The sequence below is a fragment of the Cydia pomonella genome, chromosome 16 (genome assembly GCF_033807575.1).
Source record: "Cydia pomonella isolate Wapato2018A chromosome 16, ilCydPomo1, whole genome shotgun sequence".
In the NCBI taxonomy this organism is placed as follows: domain Eukaryota; kingdom Metazoa; phylum Arthropoda; class Insecta; order Lepidoptera; family Tortricidae; genus Cydia; species Cydia pomonella.
In genome coordinates this window covers 14,486,300-14,507,500 of record NC_084718.1, presented here as the reverse complement: position 1 = coordinate 14,507,500, position 21,201 = coordinate 14,486,300, and the positions used below count along the sequence as shown (strand labels likewise).

General features: G+C 36.2%; 1 protein-coding gene across 3 annotated transcripts in view; it reads right to left on the bottom strand.

Annotated features, from left to right (window-relative positions):
• LOC133526378 (NAD kinase-like) overlaps window positions 1-19,734 on the bottom strand; it is a 63,042-nt gene extending 43,308 nt beyond the window's left edge. The window contains exons 1-2 of one of the 3 annotated variants that reach the window (XM_061862979.1): window positions 19,582-19,734; window positions 2,803-2,937 (exon numbers count right to left, since the gene is read on the bottom strand). In XM_061862979.1, the coding sequence (XP_061718963.1) occupies window positions 2,803-2,936 (134 nt within the window). In that variant the 5' untranslated portion in view covers window position 2,937; window positions 19,582-19,734. Of the gene's footprint in view, window positions 1-1,056; window positions 1,297-2,802; window positions 2,938-18,783; window positions 18,942-19,581 lie in introns of those variants that run through there. The other 2 variants (XM_061862978.1, XM_061862980.1) reach the window with 2 other exon arrangements.
• Between the last annotated feature and the right edge of the window lie 1,467 nt (window positions 19,735-21,201).

Below are 21,201 nucleotides of genomic sequence, written 5' to 3'. Positions count from 1 at the left end.
TGAATTCATTGTAAGATAAATTTAACTGAAATATTTATAGAACATTAAGGGCTTTTACCATGCTTAATGATATTAGCTGCATCAACATAAAGAGTCCCTGGCAAGCTCGGCAAAATTTCACCTTCCCATAGGAACAGAGTTTCGTTCTTATTTTAAAACTATGTATTGACTTGTAATGAAACTTTGCACATACAATGACATGAGGTATATCTAAGGCTGAAATTAGTGTATATTGCTCCAGTTTATAAAACAAATGAAATAGTGCTAAAACAAGTTTTTTATGAAATCTTTAATTCACTGTTTTGAACTATGGTATGACATATGACATGATGGTATGGCTACATAAACTAATTACAGCCCGAGATATACCTTATCCTATTATAAGTACAAAGTTTCAGAGCAATCTAGATAGTTGTTTTAAAATGAGAGTGTAAATGCATTTGTATGCAGGACCGAGCTTGCTTGCATGCAAATAATATGCTAAGACATCAATAAGCAGACTGGGTAAATTTATTTATGTTGATCATAAATAAAATAAATAAATAAAATATTTTTATTTTATTTATATAACATCACTCCCTATAATGTCGACATTTGTTGGCTATAGTTGCTTTACCATAATATTAATTTCTCTCTATATAACGGAAACTTTCTATAGCATCAAAAACATCCCGTTCCTTAAGTTTTGCTATATAGTGTTTAAACTGTACTTAAAATTGTTGGGTCATTCCGAAATTGGACTCTAATTCAGTGGACTTAAAGGTGATTTTCAGATTTACCCAACATTTTGAAGTATTTGGAATTACTTGAATACACCTTAATTCAATTTAAGATTAAATTTTGTAATACAATAGGTCATTTAAGTGCCTACATAAATAAAGATAGCTGATATTGGCAAGTTACTAACGTTTGTCACATAAATTTAACATATATGTTAATGTTTGTTATTATAAAACAGCTGCTTGAATCCAGGCAAATTAGACCTCAGCTCAGGTTCTGTGCCATTCTTTTTGTAGTACCAATGCCTAGTATGTTACTTAATATGTATTGACCTACCTTTCCTCTTCTTCTTCGGCTTCTTTGCTTGTGGCTGGGCGTTTTTGCTTGATTTTATTATCCGCCTTTAATACACTTTTGATTGAAGTTTTGTCCTCAATTTTTACACTTTTTTCAGCCATTATTTTTAAACATTATTTGACTTTAAACAATAATCACAAGAAACATTAATCGGTATTATTTATAATATTAAATTGGGAATTTTTCGCCCGTATTTTAGGTTATAATTCATGAAAATAAAACATACGTCCCTCCCTGTCGCCACTGACGCTTTTGACAGGTATGCAGTGCTGCCATGTCTCATTTTCAGGAATCCGAAACCCAGGCAAATATAGTTTTTTAGACGGTGCAACAAATGACATGCGATTTTAGATAATAGGGTTGTTTCCAATTTTTTGAAACGCTTGTATTACGATTCTATATTAACTAAAAGTTGCCCTAAAATTTAACTTTTATACTAAAAACGGCTTTAAATATGTTAAATTAACAAAATATATTTTGACAGATGCTTTCGCGCCCAAAACGCTCTTTGAAAATTGTGTGACGTCACAGTTTACGGTTTGACACATAACTACCTACACACGTAGAAGATACGAACTGTCAACTGACATTTGTCATTTGTTGTTTATCGCCTAACTGTCAACAGTGTCAATTCGAGAGTTGTGACGTCATCAGAATCTTCAAAGACGTTTCGAGTTTGGTCACGTGACGTGTGCCAAAGGATATTTTAAATTCAATATTAACAAAAATATGGTCATTACAGATCCCCTAAAAGTAGTTTAACATGTTCTTATAATCCAAAAGAATTTATTTGGATACAATTCTGCCCTAAAATTTGTAGATGGAAACAACCCTATTGGTGGGCTAAATCGTCAAAATGAAGCAATGAATTCAATAGACCAAACGCTGCAAAGTATTGTAAATCGCATGCGATTATCGGTGAAGTCTGAAGAGACCTATAATCACTTGTAAGTTTAAAATTAATAATGGTACGTACTTAATTATGTCTGAAATTAATTTTTCTTGCGCCTGATTTATCGGATAGGGAAGTGTTATGTTACTTATGTTAGCACGGAAGTAGAAATAGAAAGATGTTCTATGGGGATCATGTCACACTTACGTACGAAATTACAAGTGCGATAGAGAGGCAACACGTCGCACGTGGTTCGCGGTAGGCCCTCTGAAATCCTGTTTTTTAAACTGGCAATTCAAATGTCAAATCAAATAACTTTTACATTTTGAATATGGAAGGTAGAGGCAAGGAACAGAATTCTTCCATAATTTTGAAACCTGAAAACTAAAGTGCCAATTACATCCACACTTTATCAGGCCTGATATCAGACCTGATTTCGGGCCCGAGAAAGAATATTTTTCCGTTTCACCAAATATCAGCACATCCTTTACAATATTTGAAATGTAAAAAAATAGTTAATATGCAAAAATATCAAACATTGAACAAATTGTATTACTCGTAAAAGCATGAAAATTGGTACGGATCGAATTGAGTCAAATGACATGACCTAAAGATCAATCGTACCGATTTTCATACTTTTGACACCATTTGCAGCATTTTACCGAATTTGATACCGGATGTACCATATATTTATTTATGTTTTTATTGTACATAAAATATTAAGTACAAATGGTGGACGTATATATACTATACTGCGATGTCTTTTCGACCAGGCCCACGCCACGAAACATCAACCACGTAACTCTTAGGTATATGAATAAATAAAAGTTTACCTAAATGTTTTCAGCCTGTCAGCGATATTTGTGAGGGGTGTTTTCCGGAGGGGCGTCGGGGAGCCGCCTGGCGAGTTGTCGCGCGACACTGACACCAGCGCGCGCGCCACCATCAGGTCTTGTTCGTTCATCATGCTGTAAAAAGGTAAGTACTTGTATTATTGGTTCGAATGCAATGGTAAAATACTATAGCCACTTAATAACTAGGTTTATGATTGATTGTGTAAAATTATTAGCTTCAAAATTAACATAAATGGCGTAAGCGACAGGTACCTAAGTTATACTGGTCACTTCAATAGCGAAAAAGTATGGTCCTGTCTGGTACCAGTAGGCACAAAATAAAAAATTGTTATTGTCCAATATCGTAAAATACTTTACAGATGTGAATCATTTGCTACTTAGATAAAAAGCACGAAGACGATTATAATTGCACGAAAACAAAATAGTTATTAAATATGTTTTTGGACTATAAGTATTTAAGTAGTATAATATATTATACTACTTTTTGTTTTAGACCCTACCAAAAGTCTAATATCTGTCAACTAGTAGTTAGTATATACCAATATACTTAAACTTAGGTACAGCCTTGGTACAGCTGTATAGGTACCTATTGCTAGGCAATGTAGGTAGCTAATGAGAACATAAACGTACTGTTATGTGGTATTATGATCGTACATATTTGTACACCTTGGGTATAATAGCATAATTGCGAAGCTTAGGCGCTTACTATGCAAAAGCGCTTAAATTATACCCAATTTGTAATCACATATAGCCTACGACCTACCCTGACCTCTTTTCAAACGCTATTAGAATATCAACCTTATGTCTAAGCAATAATGTGACAGCATTGTCAATTGGCAAAAGGCAGCGATTGATAATAAAAGGTCGATTGAGGTATAAAAATGTATTGGATTCTGCTTGCCACAACCACAAGGCAATCTCCTATTTGATCTCCTAGGACTGTCAACAAAGCTAACCGAACGCTTCGTCATCGTCACAAATAAACCAGTGTACCTGAATCTCTGATTTCTCGGAGTGAATATTATGTGGACGAGATAACAATCCAGACAAGATGTTTTGTGAATATTCACGTAAGTTAATTGCCTACATGAATACGTGTGAGGCAAATTGCTCGCTGAACACACTTTCGTATTATTTTAATAAGTGGCTATCAAATTCAATAACTGGTATTCATTTGGTCATAATTTGTCGTATATGGTATTTAATTGTAGTCATACCTTCGGTGAATGAGCGTACCACTACGCGTACGCCTTGAAAAAGCGGGGCTGTATCGATCCTAAGTAATCTAGGTAGGTGCTTAAGTAATTTAGTCCACATACATACACATTTGCTGATATTTCTAAGCGAACCAGGGAGCCTACCGCGAAGCGAAAAACGAAATTCGCATATTGCGGGGATCTTTTTCTTTTACTCCAAAGAAGGCGTAATTAGAGTGACAGAGCAAGATGCCCGCTATTTGCAAACTTCGATTTTCGCGGTTATAGCCCAGATCTAAGTGCGTTTAGGCAGTGTCCAATTTGACGCCATTCTTCTAGGATTTATTTAATCATTATTAGTTATGTTCCAACGTTCCTTTTAGCATACGCAACTGCACCAAGCAAGACACGTCGAGGTATTCTAGAGGATTCCATCCGGTGCACATGCCCCAGCCACCGCAAGCGTCTCTGTTTGAGAAGAGCGGCAAGACTGGGCAGCTGCGCTTTTTCAAGAACCCTCTGATTTGTCACTTTGTCCTGCCAAGTTATGCCTAAAATGTTGCGTAGACAGCGCATGTGAAAAGTGTTGAGCCGTCGCTCCTGTTTTGCATACGTCGTCCAGGTTTCTGCTCCGTACAAGAGTATACTTAGAACGCAAGTCTGGTATACTATCATCTTGGTTCTAACAGTGAGGTGACGTTGGAAGACCGATGCTGCGCTTTAAAGACTGTGTTAAGCGAGACATGTCAGCATTTGAAATCGACCACCATGCCTGGGAAACTTTAGCTGAGGACCGTGATGGATGGCGCAAGCGTGTTGTGGAGGGGAGAAAGCTATGCGACCAAGCCTGGTTTACTGCGTTAGATAGCAGAAGGTGTCGCAGAAAGCAAATCGGGACTGGAACCTCAGGTGGCATGAGCTTTCTCTGCCAAAAATGTGGGAGGTCGTGCCGCTCACGCATCGGCCTCCACAGTCACCAAACCCGTTGTCTAAACAGCAATGCTTAAATCGTCTGCAATAGACGCAAAGGCCTGTGATGATGATGATTAGTTATGTTGACGTGTTTATAAATAATTACTTAAATAAAAATAAAAATTCACAGTGTTCATACTTCACACATTGCTGTGTGTTTAGATACCATTAAATGTAAGTAGATACACAAGATACTTTAATTGCACCCGTATTTATCTCACCTGCCACATTAACACCTTTATTGTCCCTGCAATGTAATTTATTATTAATACTTAACACCTGTGCTGTTCTTGATGAAGTAATGTTTGATATGATATTACAGATATATTTTGATCAATATAACCAAGCATTTAGTAGACTAGCTGTGCCCACGACTTCGTTCACGTGTATTTTTTACTTGATTCTGCAGCAAAAATAGCAGTTGGGTTAATAATTTGACAACATGTAACATTTTCCTGTTAAATTGTCTTTCTTTGCCATACCCTAACGGACGTCGGCGACCACCTTTGCCATCTATCTTCTGCTCTTGGCCATTCTTGCCAGTATGGCTGCGTTATTCACGTTCGTCCATTTCTTAATATTGTCAAGCCAGATGAACCTTCTTCTTCCCCTTCCCCTCTTGCCATCAATTTTTCCTTCCAATATTAGTTGTAGTATATTATATTTGTCATTTCTGTATATATGTCCAAAATAAGATATTTTCCTTTTTTTCACGAAGTGTCTTTCTACGAAGTTTCATAAAAAAAAAAACGCTGAAGTCGCTTTTATATATATATATATTTTTTTTATACCACGACGGTGGCAAGCTAGCATACGGCCCGCCTGATGGTAAGCAGTCACCGTAGCCTATGGACGCCTGCAACTCCAGAGGTGTTACATGCGCGTTGCCGACCCTTTAAAAATCTGTACACTCCTTTTTTGAAGATCTATGTATTTATCGAGTGTACAAAGAGGATTCGGTGTGTTGACGGCTGAAGGGACAAATAAAACAGAACAAATCTGCTAAAGGGCTGAATGGTAGTGCGGTTTACAGGCGCGGCGTACGGATATTGTTTTCTAATAAATATTTTACAAACACTGTCAATCCCAACCCCCTTAGGCTATGAACATTCAAAAATTCTGAAATCACTACCTTTTTTCTAAAATTGTATCTTAGGTATTACAAAGTTTCATTTCTCCCATTAAAAAAATTGTAGAGATCAAAATTAACTATCTTGAAAGCCACCTAAATTAGCAACTTAAATTTTACCCGTTAGGAGTTAAGATTTAGCGAGAAAAAGAATAAAAAATCGGCAAGTTTCACGGATCAACTGATTTTGATGAAAATATAAGAATACATGTGTGATAGTTATTGGGCCTCGGGCTGCAAAACATCTAACTGTGGGGCTTAAGGGCTAAATTGAACAGGCATTTCATAGTCATCAAATCATCAGAAGGACTAATTAAATGTGATCAATGCATTTTTATATGTTGCATTCCTTACTGTTAGAAAAATACACTTTTCATGATTGTCTATGCTCCCTTCCTATAAAAAGCTAGGTGACCATAGAGTTCTCTCTCTCTCATTTCTGACAAGCCGCCTATGTAGCTGTAAGTTATAATATGTGTCGTCCATTAATTTATTTTAAAACATAATTGAAATACGAAGTCTCTACAGTCGTTGTGTGTACCTAATTCCAAATGCATATTAATTATTCAATATAATTCCTGCATGAAGATGATTGTTTGATTTGTGTCCGTCACCACGAAAACCTTCCTGCGCTCTCAACTCTGCTAAAAGGTTATGGGCCCAGAAAATAAAGGTCTACTGTTTTATCCCATGAAGGGTTTTTACTGTTAGAATAACAGGACCTGTGTTCGTGTAGAATAAAACTTGAGTGTTGTCGACTTACACGAGCACGAGGTATAACCTCAAAATGGCGGAATCACAATCATCAAATCATTTTGCTACTTCTACATTAATTGAAAAGCTGCACGGACTGGATAATTATTTATCTTGGAAATTTGCAATTAAAATGATGTTAACATTGGAAAATTTGTGGGGCTGCGTCGATGGTTCCGACGCGGACGGCGGCAAGGACGCGAGGGCGCTGGCGCGCATCTGCCTTTCAATTCAACCCAGCTTATATCAGCTTGTAAGAAATTGTACAACATCCAAGGATGCCTGGAAAAAGCTCGCTGACGCCTTTGAAGACAAAGGACTTTACAGGAAAGTACTCTTACTCCGACAGTTACATAGAGTTGAGTACCACAATTTCTCCTGCATGTCTGACTACATAGAAGGTGTGATGAAGCTCGTCGCCCAGCTCTCTGATATAGGGAAGAATATTGAAGATGGCGAAGTGGCCGAAATATTGCTCTCCGGATTGCCAGAAGAATACAATGTTTTAGTATCTGGCTTGGAAACAGCTGGATTAACAAACACACTCACTAGTGAAATCGTCCGTACTCGACTTTTACAGGAAGATCATCGGAAAAGCAACATTCAGACTAACAATGATACATCAACAGCGTACATGATAAAGAAGAAGAACACCAAGCTTTTATGCTCATATTGCAAGCGCAATGGACATGTGGCCCGCAGATGTTTCAAGAGGAAACGTGAGGAAGCAAAGGCAAATAAAGAAGATCACACATTGTATGCTGCTGCCTACTCCGCATGTATCTCTGAAGACTTCATCATTGATAGTGGCGCAACGGTTCACCTAGCAGGAAATCAGGAACTTCTTCATGAAACCAAAAAGAAAAAGTGTTTGATATCTATTGCTAATGGAGAACAGCTTAGCAGTGAGCTCATAGGTAAAGTTCCTCTTAATGAGAAAACTTGTATAGATAATGTAATTTTTGTGCCACAGCTGGCAAGTAATTTATTATCAGTAAATCAAATCACTGAAAAAGATTGCATTGTCGTTTTTGATAAACAATCCTGTAATATTAACTATAAAAATTCATGTAAAATCACAGGCAACTGTTTCTTATCTGCTAACAAAAGTAATGGGCGTTATAGACTTAAGTTGCAAGAACAGCACATTCCCAAATTAGGTCACTCTGCGTCTCTTCACTCTAGGCAGGGACTACAGAGTGCCAATGCTGCCGTGCCCGCGCCAATGCATCTTTGGCATAGACGCTTAGCACACCTGCATCGCGACGGTATGTACGTTCTGGGTGGAGGAGATCAGTGTGTTGGTGTCGTTTTTCAGAATAAACACGATTTGCCAAGCAGCTGCGTGCCATGCCTTACTGGGAAGATGTCTGTGACACCTGTTCCTAGGCAAGGAAGTGGACGTGCTACTAAACCACTGGAGCTGATCCACAGTGACGTGTGTGGTCCGATGCAAGTCAGCACTTGGAATGGAGCCCGCTTCTTGCTGACATTCACTGATGACTGTACCAGGAAAAGCTTCGGTTATCTCATGAAGAATAAGTCAGAAGTAAGTTCCCATTTTATTGATTTTAAAAATATGGTAGAGAAACAGACTGGGTTACATATCAAAATTTTACGTAGTGATTGTGGTACAGAATATTGTAATAGTAATTTATCAAGTTTTCTTAAACGTCATGGTATAATACACCAAACGACTGTCCCTTACAATCCAAACCAAAATGGTGTATCGGAGAGATTAAATTTAACAATTCTTTCGAAAGCTAGAGCTATGTTGCAGGAAAGTGGTTTGGATGATCGTTACTGGGGTGAAGCTGTGATGACAGCAATCTATTTAAAAAAAAGATCCCCTAGTAGATCATTATCAAACAAAATTCCGGAATGCGAGTGGACTGGGTCAAAAAATTGATCTGAGTCATTTGCGCGTCTTTGGCTGCATAGCATATTCCCATGTGCCACATCAGAAAATACGAAAGCTTGATGCTAAGGCTAATCTATATATATTTGTTGGTTATGGTGAAACATGTAAAGGCTATAGATTAATTGACCCCAATAATCCTCGCAAGGTAATTTACTCTCGAAGTGTAGCTTTCTTAGAGGATGAATTTATGGACAAGACACCAGTTACGAGGCAGGCTAGAGAGCATTTTATTATACATGATCAATTAAATTTTACCAATTTTAATAATAATTGTTATAATGATATTTTACAAAATAATGGTGATCATGTAGCAAGTGATAACTGTGATACTAGTGTTAATGAGAACTGTGATATTAGTGATAAGTCTAAAATAAGCTCTAAAAATGTTTCAGATGCGGATGTAACGCCAACTGCGCAGTCTCCGCTCTCTGATCAGTATCTGTCGCTTGATGAAGATGGTGATGAGGGTGATGTGAACCTGCACTCAGACACTCCATCCTCTCTTATAAGGCGCATTTTAGCTAAATTTAATATGAGTAATTGTAAACCTGTATCTACTCCATTGCCAGTAAACTGCAGGCTGGATAGATCTGATAAGCCATGTTTAGAAGATGAAAAATATAAATACAGACAGCTTTTAGGGTCACTTATGTATTTATCAGTGTGCACTCGCCCAGATATATCTTACGCTTGCAGTCAGCTGAGTCAGTATAGTACATGTTTCGACCAAAGTCATTGGCGTGTTGCTAAACGGGTACTTAGATATTTGGCTGGAACAATAAATTATGGTCTTTGTTTTCAAAGAAGTAGTAGTTTAGATATTGTAGCTTATGCCGATAGTGATTGGGCAAATGACTTGTCGGATCGCAGATCTTATACTGGCTATGTTATAAAAATTGGTGAAAATGTGATTAATTGGGAGGCTAAAAAGCAGAGATGTACAGCCCTGTCAACATGTGAATCTGAGTATATTGCCATAAGTGATGTATGTAAAGATATATGCTTTGTTAAGAATTTCTTGTCGGAAATAATTGACAAACATTTTGATGTTACTGTATATAATGACAATCAGAGTGCTCAGAAATTTTTATTAGTTAAAGAATATTCCCATAAAAGAACTAAACATATTGATTTGCGATACCATTATGTTAAACAGCTGATACAGGATAAGAAAATCAATGTTATGTATTTACCTACAGATAAAATGCTTGCTGATATATTTACTAAGCCTTTGTGTATTGAAAAATATACATGTTTTGTAAAGGGTCTAAAATTGAAATGTATAGAATGTTAGTGCATTCATTGACATTTGTAATTTTGCTTCTTCCTTTTTAGTTTATTAACATGTATGTACCAATAGCTATCACAGAGCTTTTTATTACAGGAGCATATAAGGAGGAGTGTTAGAAAAATACACTTTTCATGATTGTCTATGCTCCCTTCCTATAAAAAGCTAGGTGACCATAGAGTTCTCTCTCTCTCATTTCTGACAAGCCGCCTATGTAGCTGTAAGTTATAATATGTGTCGTCCATTAATTTATTTTAAAACATAATTGAAATACGAAGTCTCTACAGTCGTTGTGTGTACCTAATTCCAAATGCATATTAATTATTCAATATAATTCCTGCATGAAGATGATTGTTTGATTTGTGTCCGTCACCACGAAAACCTTCCTGCGCTCTCAACTCTGCTAAAACTTACCAACTATGTGTGTCGTGATTACACTGATGCCGTTCGTGAAAATAGTCGATCCGGGATTCATACATTTCCATATCAAATAAGGCATGTATGTGTGCGTGTAGGTAAGAATAGGTTCGGTTAGGGTCATATCTGAGCTTCGCAACGCAGACCTTGGGCCTTAGCAACCCCTAGACCTCAAAATTGAAACGCAAGATGCGGGCTGGAGTCGCATTTTAAGAGGAATTCCTAGTTGCGATTTTTCCATACAAACGCTCTCGACTGATTCCTCCCTGGATTTTTAACCTAGAGCAGTGATTTTTTCAAATAAGATCAATATCATCAATATCTGTGCCGCTATGTTTTGCTTTTTTGGATTATTTTATTTTGAAGAAAGATACAGCGCCTCGAAAATCGCAAAAACGGCTAAATTGAATTGGCTGTAAAAAAAGGCACAGTATACAAATATGACAAAAAATATCCAAAAAATCAAAACATAGCGGCATAGATTACTTCTTCCTCTTGCAATTTCCAAAATTTCATAATGATTAGTTGCGTTTTGGAGGAGGAAACAGTCGAGAGCGAAACCTCGATTTTTAAGTTTTTTGCGAGTGAATTTCGGTCCGAGCTGCAGTTGTCCTTATCGCACGAATTGGAGGCGGAGACAGTTTCTAAATATACGTACACAGAAGGAATAGTGATGGGAATAACATCCTTATTAGGGATTGCAGAACCGGTACTGTTTTAAAGAACCGGGATTTCTCGGTACTTTCGGAACTGGTCTAATTATTTCATTATTTTAAATAAAACGACAGCATTTTGCGATTTGACCACCTTTCGTATTATAATTTAATAATCACATTTTCTTTTATTACGTAGTAGGCAATTTTTTTTAGAAATATACTATTTTACATTGCTCACACTTGTGCGTCACAAGTAAAAGATAACTACTTTGATGTTTGCCACTAGATAGCAAATTTAATGAAATTACATTGACGAGGGGATTTATATATAAGTATCGCAGTCGTATTGTATAATCCGCCGTATTACATTACGGCTAGCCGATATCAAAATAAGGGCCATTTTGAAATGCGGCGGTTCAACGATTAAGGTATGTTGGGTAAATACCGGATGCGGGTGAAGAACGTAGGACATTCATTTCCCCCTAATTTGGCTTTATTTTTTAATGTTGGCAAAATTGTAAGCAACGTGTTGTTGGCAACGTTGTATTTATAATAAGTGACATTTATCCAAAAAATGCTGTGTACCTACTAGTATTAGTTGAATATGTACCTAACTCAAAATGACCTGTAAAACATTGACTTTTACCAATAAATTTCTTGTATTTTGTATCTTGTATTGTGTAAGACGCCATTTCATTGCGCTTCGACTGTCAGTGTCCCCGCGTCGCTCAGGGAGTCGGGCTTGTGCTATGTGCAATCACAGAGAGCAAGGTAAATTTCGCGAATTCTTCCTTCTATCCGATCTTCGCTCTGTAATTTATTTTGCGTATTGTGATGAAACTGTGTTTGTTTCTGTAATTGTGTTAACAGACCTAGCACTGCTGTAGACCGATATCCGATCTTGACCCTTCCAGGTAAAGATCGGACCAGAAACAATCAGATCTTTACCTATTTAAAAAACAGCAGTGATTATCAAACTTTAAATTTACTTCAATTTACCTACTGACCTTAATTATCACATTTATTGTTTTCTTGATCACACTTTCGTACCATTATTTTTATCCAGTACCACTACCAGCGCGACGGTTACTGACAATGTAATTTTTTTAATTTCCGCAACCCAAAGGTAGGTGCCTTTTAGCGATAAGACCGCATGTTGTTTACCTGTGCTTATGTTTTCTTTTGTATTGTTTTCTTTTATTGAGGTGTGCTATAAAGAGTATTTATATTGTATAGGGATGATGATACATGTTGAAATTTATAACAAAATCGAGTAAAATAGATAGCAAATGAGCAATTTTTCGCAATAAAGTACCTACACATACGGATGCATATGTAGATGTGCACGCATACATACATTGCTAGTTTCGGATTCAAAATAGAGATAGGACTTCGAAAGTAGTTTCCTTAAAATGCTTCAAGATTGTATATCAACTATATATATATATATATATATATATATATATACATAATTGCAAAATTAAACCAACAAAATCGCAATTTTAATTATTTTCCAGACTTCAAGATGGGCTCTCAGTGACCTTGACCTTATTAAAGAACTACTTAGTCTTTTTGATTTCTAAGTTTGATTCTTATTTTTTTGGCGACCTTCATTAAAAATGACTGGGCACGATTATTTTTTATTTTGATTTTTGTCCCTCCTACTTAAGTACTTAATATCTTCCAGTACATTCCATTCAATAAACAATACATTTACACTTTCCCTAAACCTGTACAGTTCACGAAATCTTAAATTGTCAAAACTACGCAACGTATCTATTATTTTAGTGGTTTTTTTTTTATTACTTCGGGTAAACCTTACAATAAGAGGTCAAATTCAAATTGCTTTATGACATAGGTATCAAAGTTTGAGAGCCACAATTTTACCAATTTTTGTATCCGGGTTAAGATCGGATACAAAAGGGTAGACACCGGACCTATTTCTTTGTGATACCTTATTCTCTTTCCATTAGAAGCAACTTTTTTTCACCATCCAATGTTCTCCCTTGATGGCAAAACACTCGTTACCCTAAAAAAAGTATGTCTCATCTTTACACAGGTACAAAACTAAAACCGTTCTATATTGAAGATTACCAAAATTCAGGCCGAATCTACGGTTATTATTTAACAATTCGCTACGTACTTCAAGAATCTGTCACGTGTTGAGATCACGAAAAATCATTTTTTCACGAGTTCTCTCAATTGGTCCCAAAATTGTCCGGCATTATCCCAACATACTTTACCCAGATTGTCATTGCGATATATACGTTCTTCAATAAGGCGGCCCAAGTTTAGCCCCATCGTACTACAAGTTAAATAGATTGTAGTTTAACCATAGGTATATTTATACCTACTTACAAAATTTCACAACACACCATGATCACTCCCAACTTACTGATACGGATAGGTACCTACAGTCAAGTGTAAAAATATGGGTGTACACATCTTACTCAAAAATATGTCCCATAGCATCTTATTCCAGTGTAATAAGAGCGTAGTACCATATTTATGAGACGATTCTTTCGATACATATTTTTGCACTTGACTGTACGACGACAACCGAAGCTGAGACATCATTCTTTTTTGCAGTTTTTACCTATATGGTAATTAATATCAATCAATCAATCAATCATTTATTATTTCGTCATCATAGGTGTAAAATACATTTAGTACAGGTGATAGGGTGTTTGGTATTAGGGTGTAATAGATACAGTATAATATAAAAATGAAAAACAATATTACGTGGTAACAACAAAAACAACTTGCGTCGGGCAGCGCAGAATAAATTCCGTCTGGCTCGCGGGCGATGTCGACGGAACGGCGCGCAATGAGCGAGCGCACGAGTCTCGCGTCTGTGTGCGCGCACTCACACTTAGATAGCTCCGGCTCCCGCCCACCGCAGCGCGACAGAAACATAGCTTCAAAAATTCGAGATTTGAAAAGTTGCTCAGCTAGGAATTGCTCTTAATTTCAAAAATACGATCTTGATTTGATATTGGTTCGCACCTGATATGCACTGAAACGAATATTACATCAATACCTGTCAAATCAAGATAGTACTCGTATTTTAAAAATATAATGCGCTTTAATGCGTGTTTTCTTGAATGGATTTTGTAATAAGTAGATAGAAAATAAAAACTTTATTTGTATTTAGTTTATAATCTTGTATTTATTGTCTCTGTGCGAAGTGCTAGGTCGGAGAAATATAAACGACGACAACACATAGGGAAGGCAAAAAATAAAAATAGTTATTTGTTTTACAAGGGGGCAAAATTGTTGTTTACCGTTTGTGCTAATATAGATATCCGAGTAAGCGAAAGATACTAAAATAGAACCACGAGCGTAGCGAGTGGTTCGAGAAGTGAAATCTTCACCGTTGCGAGGTTTTCAAGACGCGAGGATAATACTAAGTTACTAACTATGCAATACCAAAAAAATCTAACTAAATTAAATGGGTGCCGTTCAATTATAATACAAACTTTTAGCAAAATTTTATTTAACTACTGTTGAAACTCATAATAAACATTATCTATAAAAACAAAACGCATAAAGTTGTTAGTCATACTAATTAAATGACAGAATACTTTATAATCATAAAAACATTTTTCATAACAATCCTTAGGTATAATTTTACTTGTTATACCATACATTTCGTATTATAATTTAAAAATAATGTTCATAAATGGGTACTACTATATTTAATAACTTTAGTCCTAGCTAGCTATAAGAATACTTGCAATACCCTTTTCAGGGTGCCATGTGTTTCTATAATTTAAATGTAATAACTATGTACCATGGCTCGCAATAAACGATTTCTGATTTCTAATTAAATTTTAACGAATGATCACGTGACATAATGTTCTATGATAAACTTGATGTCAATCAAACTACCTATATTAAATTGAAGACGTGAGTGGATTAACGTGCTATGGTATAAAAACATAATTTTGGGTAAATCGCAGTTAAAGATTAATCTGCTGTAAAAAATGTTTAACAATGGATAAAACGATGCTTTTTTTGTGACAATGCAAGACATACACTGATAGACAACTAAATATAATCATTATTTTAAAATTATACATATTACTATATTTTTTTATGAAAAAAGTTTTATAACACATTCATTCACGTTCAAAATTCACTGATGAAGTATAACAAATCAGTGCATGAAGGTGTCAATTGGCCAAGTATTTATTTATCCTCTTGTTTTCGTTTAAGAATCCGAAATTCCATTACCTCGAAACTTGTTTTCGAAATAGTCATAAAAAAAACTCTATTAAAAAAAAAAACAAAAAAAAAACTATTAACAGAAGAATAACCGCGTCTTATTTATTACTGACACTTTTATATTATGTGAAATTAAATACACCTCAACATGGATGAAGATTCTATGATTCAAATACAAACATGACACGTTCTTCCATGTCAATGGAGTAAAATTGGAAGAACATGCTTAACACTTTCATCCATGGAGAATTTTACTTTTTTGTGTACATAACACGTTCATCAATTGGGTTTAAGGCTTTTATGGCCTAAAGACATGAAATCTGAAATGATGAAGCTATTCATAATAGATTCAAATCCATATTAATTGCATAAAAACAAAATCTGAAAAATATGACATAGCACGTTCATCCACTCACGTCTTCAATTATACAACAATCTACCTATTCAACTTCAAGGCTGGTCGCCGTTAGGTACGACGACGAGCGAAGCGAGGAGGAGTGTTAGGTAGAACTGTGACCACATTGGCAGAACCATATGTCTCACAAACGGTATTTTTGCTTGTCCATTTTCACTAGGCGTTTATATGCCTTTAAACCCAACAAAATTTCTGCTTGGCACCCTGGGCTTTAACTCCTTGGAAGTGAGGCGTAATTATGCTCTCGTGACCGCGGCGTGCCGAATAATACGTGGGGATTCGGACTGTCCACAGCTGGTCTCGCAACTTTTACGCCTTCTAGTGCCCCCTCTGTTTCAATCAAAGACGAATTTTAGGCCACGTAAGCGCGACTTACTGGCAGTTCCTAAAGCGCGCACTGTGGCGTACAGGAACTCACCATTAGTTCGCGCCTTACAATACCTAAACGCACTTGTCAAATCAGCTCCTGACTGTGATGTTTTTGCCAGTAGTTGGAAGATACTATGTGACGAATGTAAGAGGTTATGTGAGGCGATGGATGATCACGCGTCTTCGGTTAGTATTTAAGTTTATTTGTTATTGTATAACACAACTTTACGTTAACGTTTTTGGATAGTAATTATATTGTATGCATTCCACAGTGCCTTAGTGTCTCACTGTAATACTGTGTAATCTGTTTGAATAAAAAAATAAAAAAATAAAATAAAATGCCTTCAACATTATGATGTTGGTCTTCCTGAACAAAAAACGTTCTTAGTATAAAATAGTATACAAAGTGAACATTATACTGGTTGCCTGTTATGAAAATACATTATTATGCTACTAAACTATTATTACTTTCGAAATTATACAATTCATTTTTTTTTAAATACCAAACCATCATTTCTGAATTTCAAAATTATGCAAAATGAAATTTCGCAAAATGTTATTATTAAAAACATTACACACCCAAATCAAATCCGTAATAAAAAAATATCATCCAAAATGATCATTTAAAAGTCAAGGCAAGGCAAAAAGGCATTTTCACGTCAGCAGCTGGAACAAGGGTAATTTGCTGCTTAAAAACAGTGAGCAAAATCGCATTTTGCTCACTGAGTGAGACAAAATAACATTCAAGTGACCTTCACATTCGAATGTCATTTTAACGTGCAGGGCCTAATACAAGTTCGAAGTATTTGGATTCTATTGTCTTTGTCCCTTTCATGTCATTAGCAAAAAGAAAGAGACAAAAAAAGTGCATACGTAATTCAACGATATATTGACGGTTTATAATAGACCCCCGAAATAAGTCAGACCGCATCGTTCCAAAACACCCTACGAGTCTTCATTCGTAATAATTAATTAATGAAATAAAAGTTCTTAAATTTAATAAAAATACTATATTTTACGTATTTTATTATACAATCAAAACAATGTACATATACAAATTTACGCAATTGTTACGCAGTAAATAATTCTACTTAACGACTTTTAACGATCTCTACTATAATTGACAAATAGTAGTATCCGCAATTCGGACCGTATCTTACAAAGTTTTTTTTTAACAAAAAAAAAGTTGAGGATTGAACTGTCAATTGATGTTCGTTAATTCATTAATTTCGTATCATTTTATTGAAATTTCTTTCGTTTTGTTTTATTGCGGTAATTAAAGTTAATTGTTAGAATACCTTCAGAAAACATGAGTGAAATAGTGATGAAGACGGATTACATTTTTTCAGGTTGTATTTTTTGATGGCTGACTGACGTGAAAATTTTTGTGTACTACACGAGATCAAAGTTATTTACATCTCGTGCGCTTTTGAGTCCCTTACTACGCTCAAGATTCTAAATTAGATTCACTCGCTACGCTCGTGAATCTATTATAGAATCTTTCGCTTGCACGGGACTCAAGATACGCACTCGAAGAAATATCAAACTTTACTCTCTTGTTGTACAAATAACTATTTTCTCATTCGTTTTTGAACAATCAAGAGGGTCGAATCTTTGACCAGTTAGTGTGGTGAAAATAATTTTTTTATGATATATTAGGCAAACTAGCAGACGGATCGCCTGATGGTAAAGGATTGCCGCCACCCATGGACACCCGCAAGACTACAGGGGTTGTAAGTGCGTTGCCGGCATTTAAGAAGGTTTGAAGACTTTGAAGGTCGTTCGGGTATTGTGGAACAACAATTTCATACTATTTGACCATTGTCAACTGTCAGAATGCGAAAGTGACACCTGCCAGGGTGCCGACGCTGTCATCCACGGAGCGAATAGGTAATCTGATGGTAATCTGTTATAAATTCTTCAGTCGCGTTGTGAAAATCTCGGGATGACATGTTAAAGTCATGTTACTATTTCTATGCATTATTACTATTATTATGTGTCGCTTGGTGTTTTCTATCAAGACAATTTTTCATCTTGGCTAGGCCCCCTGAAACGTATTTAGTTGTCAGGAAATGCATACATAGTACATACTTACTCAAAAACATTTGAACACGACTCTGTTGTCAAGGGGTTTGAACTACTTTGAACTCATGTTCAGATATTTTGCGTTAGAACAGGTATTTTTGTGGATGACTAATGGTATGATTTTTTTGCAATCGTTTTCCTTAATAGTTGTAGGCACAGACATTTACTGGGTACAGGCTGTGAATACATTTGTTTATGATTGTCTATGCAACTGTTTTGAAATTGGGTAAAGGTTTTTTTTAAGTAGGTACCAAGTTTTATTTTAAGTAGGTACCTATAAAAATATTTTTTTGCAATACCAAGTTAAATAAGGTTTAGATATTAAAGGATTTAAGCCTGGAGTCTTGTGCCTGGGCATTCCCATCTTTTACATCACTGGGACACATACAATATGCCGTGTGTACAATTCACATTGATATATTGTGAAGTTAGCCAATCTATAATAATATAATATATTGACATAATAATATTACAGTTAAAATACTATTAAAAAACTCTTAAAATTCCATTAAAATATCATTGTAACACTTACTTGTCAAATCACTTCACAGATCACAACACTATCATTTCGGTCGATAGATATTTTCACGATTTTCTTTTCGATCGTAGCTCGGTCGATTCGATACCGGCGCACGCGCGCGTGTTTTGTATGACAATGCGTGGGGTCGCGGGTCGGGTAAGTGAAGTAAGCCACGGTCGCGAGCGCAGCCTCTCACTATGGCTCACTATAATTATTTTCTTGCTTCCGAGCGCGTATGTCAACGCATGGGGTGGTACGGTCGTTAAGTGAGTATTGATTTTTATCAATCAATATGGTTGGGATTTTATACCGTGGAACCTACGTTTAATATCTTAGAAGTTAGAAAATTGTACACTACGGTAAATTGAATATACGGGACCTTAATAAATGGTGAATAGAAACTGAGCCGGAAGCATATGGGGAGTTATCTAAGTCAGGCGCGGATACAAGGGGGGGGGGGGGGGCATAGGGGCAATGGCCCCCCCCTAAAACCCTGGCTCTCACATTACTAAATTGAGTAAATTTTTTTTTTACCTTATTTTCTGTGCAAAAATATATGATTTTCTCAAAATGGCCCCCCCCTAAGCCAAATCTTGTATCCGCGCCTGATCTAAGTATCTAAGCTTAGGTAGGTACTGTTATATCAGTACTTTTCTGTGTATCAGTAGGAAACATTTAAATCTAATAGTTCAAAATCGGCGCTCGTAATTGAATCAACGTACGTATTTGATTTTTCCGGCGGTTTTTCCATGCTCGATAGTAGATACTGAATGAAAAGTTATCATTTCTTAAGAGCGCAGTATACCGTACCTACTGATTTTGTGTTAGTCCTGGGAAGAACCTCAACGAGGGGCAGCAGCCACTCTTACACTGTGATGTAATTACTATGGAATACGGAAGAAAACAATACATATATTGAACATTGTTCCCAGGTGGGTTTTAAGATTCTATTAGCTAATGATGGAGAAAAGAGACATTACAAGAAGTTACAGAACACCATTATATTTATCTACATCTCATATTTCTTAACTTCTCAAGTATCTAAACGTTCGATGATTTCCACAGGATGTTAGCAATGTCGTAGCAATTTATAGAGTTTGTGCTAGCTTGTCGTCGTTAAATATTGACTCACCATTGATTGACGTTGCCGTCATTGAAGGACCGGTTTGGCGTTAAATCTTGATTTAACATCACTGGTAGTAATTATATTCTATAATTGTTTCTCAATAGTCGCATTTTATTTTAATAACGTTTGTTGCTAAGTGATGATACAGGGTAATGCCGCATTTATTAGGTACAGTTATAAGTAGCAGTAATAATTAGTCACGGCTACGGAAGCCGAAGGGTATGGTTTGGTTGGTGTGCGAATAGCAATACGACGGGTATTGGTTCAAAATACGATCGGAAACAATACATTTCTCAGTATAAGTAATCTAGTGATACGAGGAACGGATTATCGCCAACATCGAAAAACTATAAGACCTAGTTTCGCCTTTAAGTTGGATTGGTCCGAAAACAGTGTGGCAAAGGTTTACGAGTAGAGCTAGGCAGCGGAACGTAATACGCAAACGAAGTTATCAACTTATTGGACTAGGTATACTTACGATATTTATAAAACGACGAATATCGGTATATAATGATTCATTCAATCTATGTGCCTGATCGTAGAGGTAACATCTGGACCGATACCTGCCTCGGACAAACCAAGGACAAGCTCGCGTGTCAGCAAAATGTTCTCTGAATAAATGGATACTGACATATGAACATACTCTTATCGATCATTTTCAATGATTGGTTGTTATTCCCACGGCTTTCCTAATGCATCGCCTCGGGGAAAACCAGTATAAGAGAAACCTTAAGATTCTTGTTAACTTTTCTAAATTATATTATTCTAAAAAAGAGGATGAAGTAAGTTTTTACTTGATGGAAGAGAATTGTGTTACCGTCCCTCATGTTTTTGGTGGTCGAGTGAATTTTATAAAGTTACCTACGAGAACTTTAGAAGTCTAAAGCAAAGCGGCAAAACTGACAAAACGCCGCCCAAGAGCGTGCCAAACGCCGTTCGCTCCTCGTCGTTATAACTTGTACAACTTGATGGGGAACATCATATTATTTTATATTAAATATTTTAGATTTTTGTTATTCAAGTAGTCACACTGCTATACATATATAATTATATACTGAAATAATATATCTAGATGTCATATACTAAAGAACCTAGTCTAACAAGAGCTGAAGACAGAGACAGACAGACAGTTTAACTGGGCTACATGGCATGGGGATTTGGTTGATACTTGAGTCTTTCATCATCATTGGCCACAGTATCTTTGCAGAACATCGTTGCAACGACTAAGGAAGTATTTTGAGGAAGTAGCTTAGACTCTTCATCGACTGCGATGACTGTATAGACCAACGGCCGATCGGCTTTTC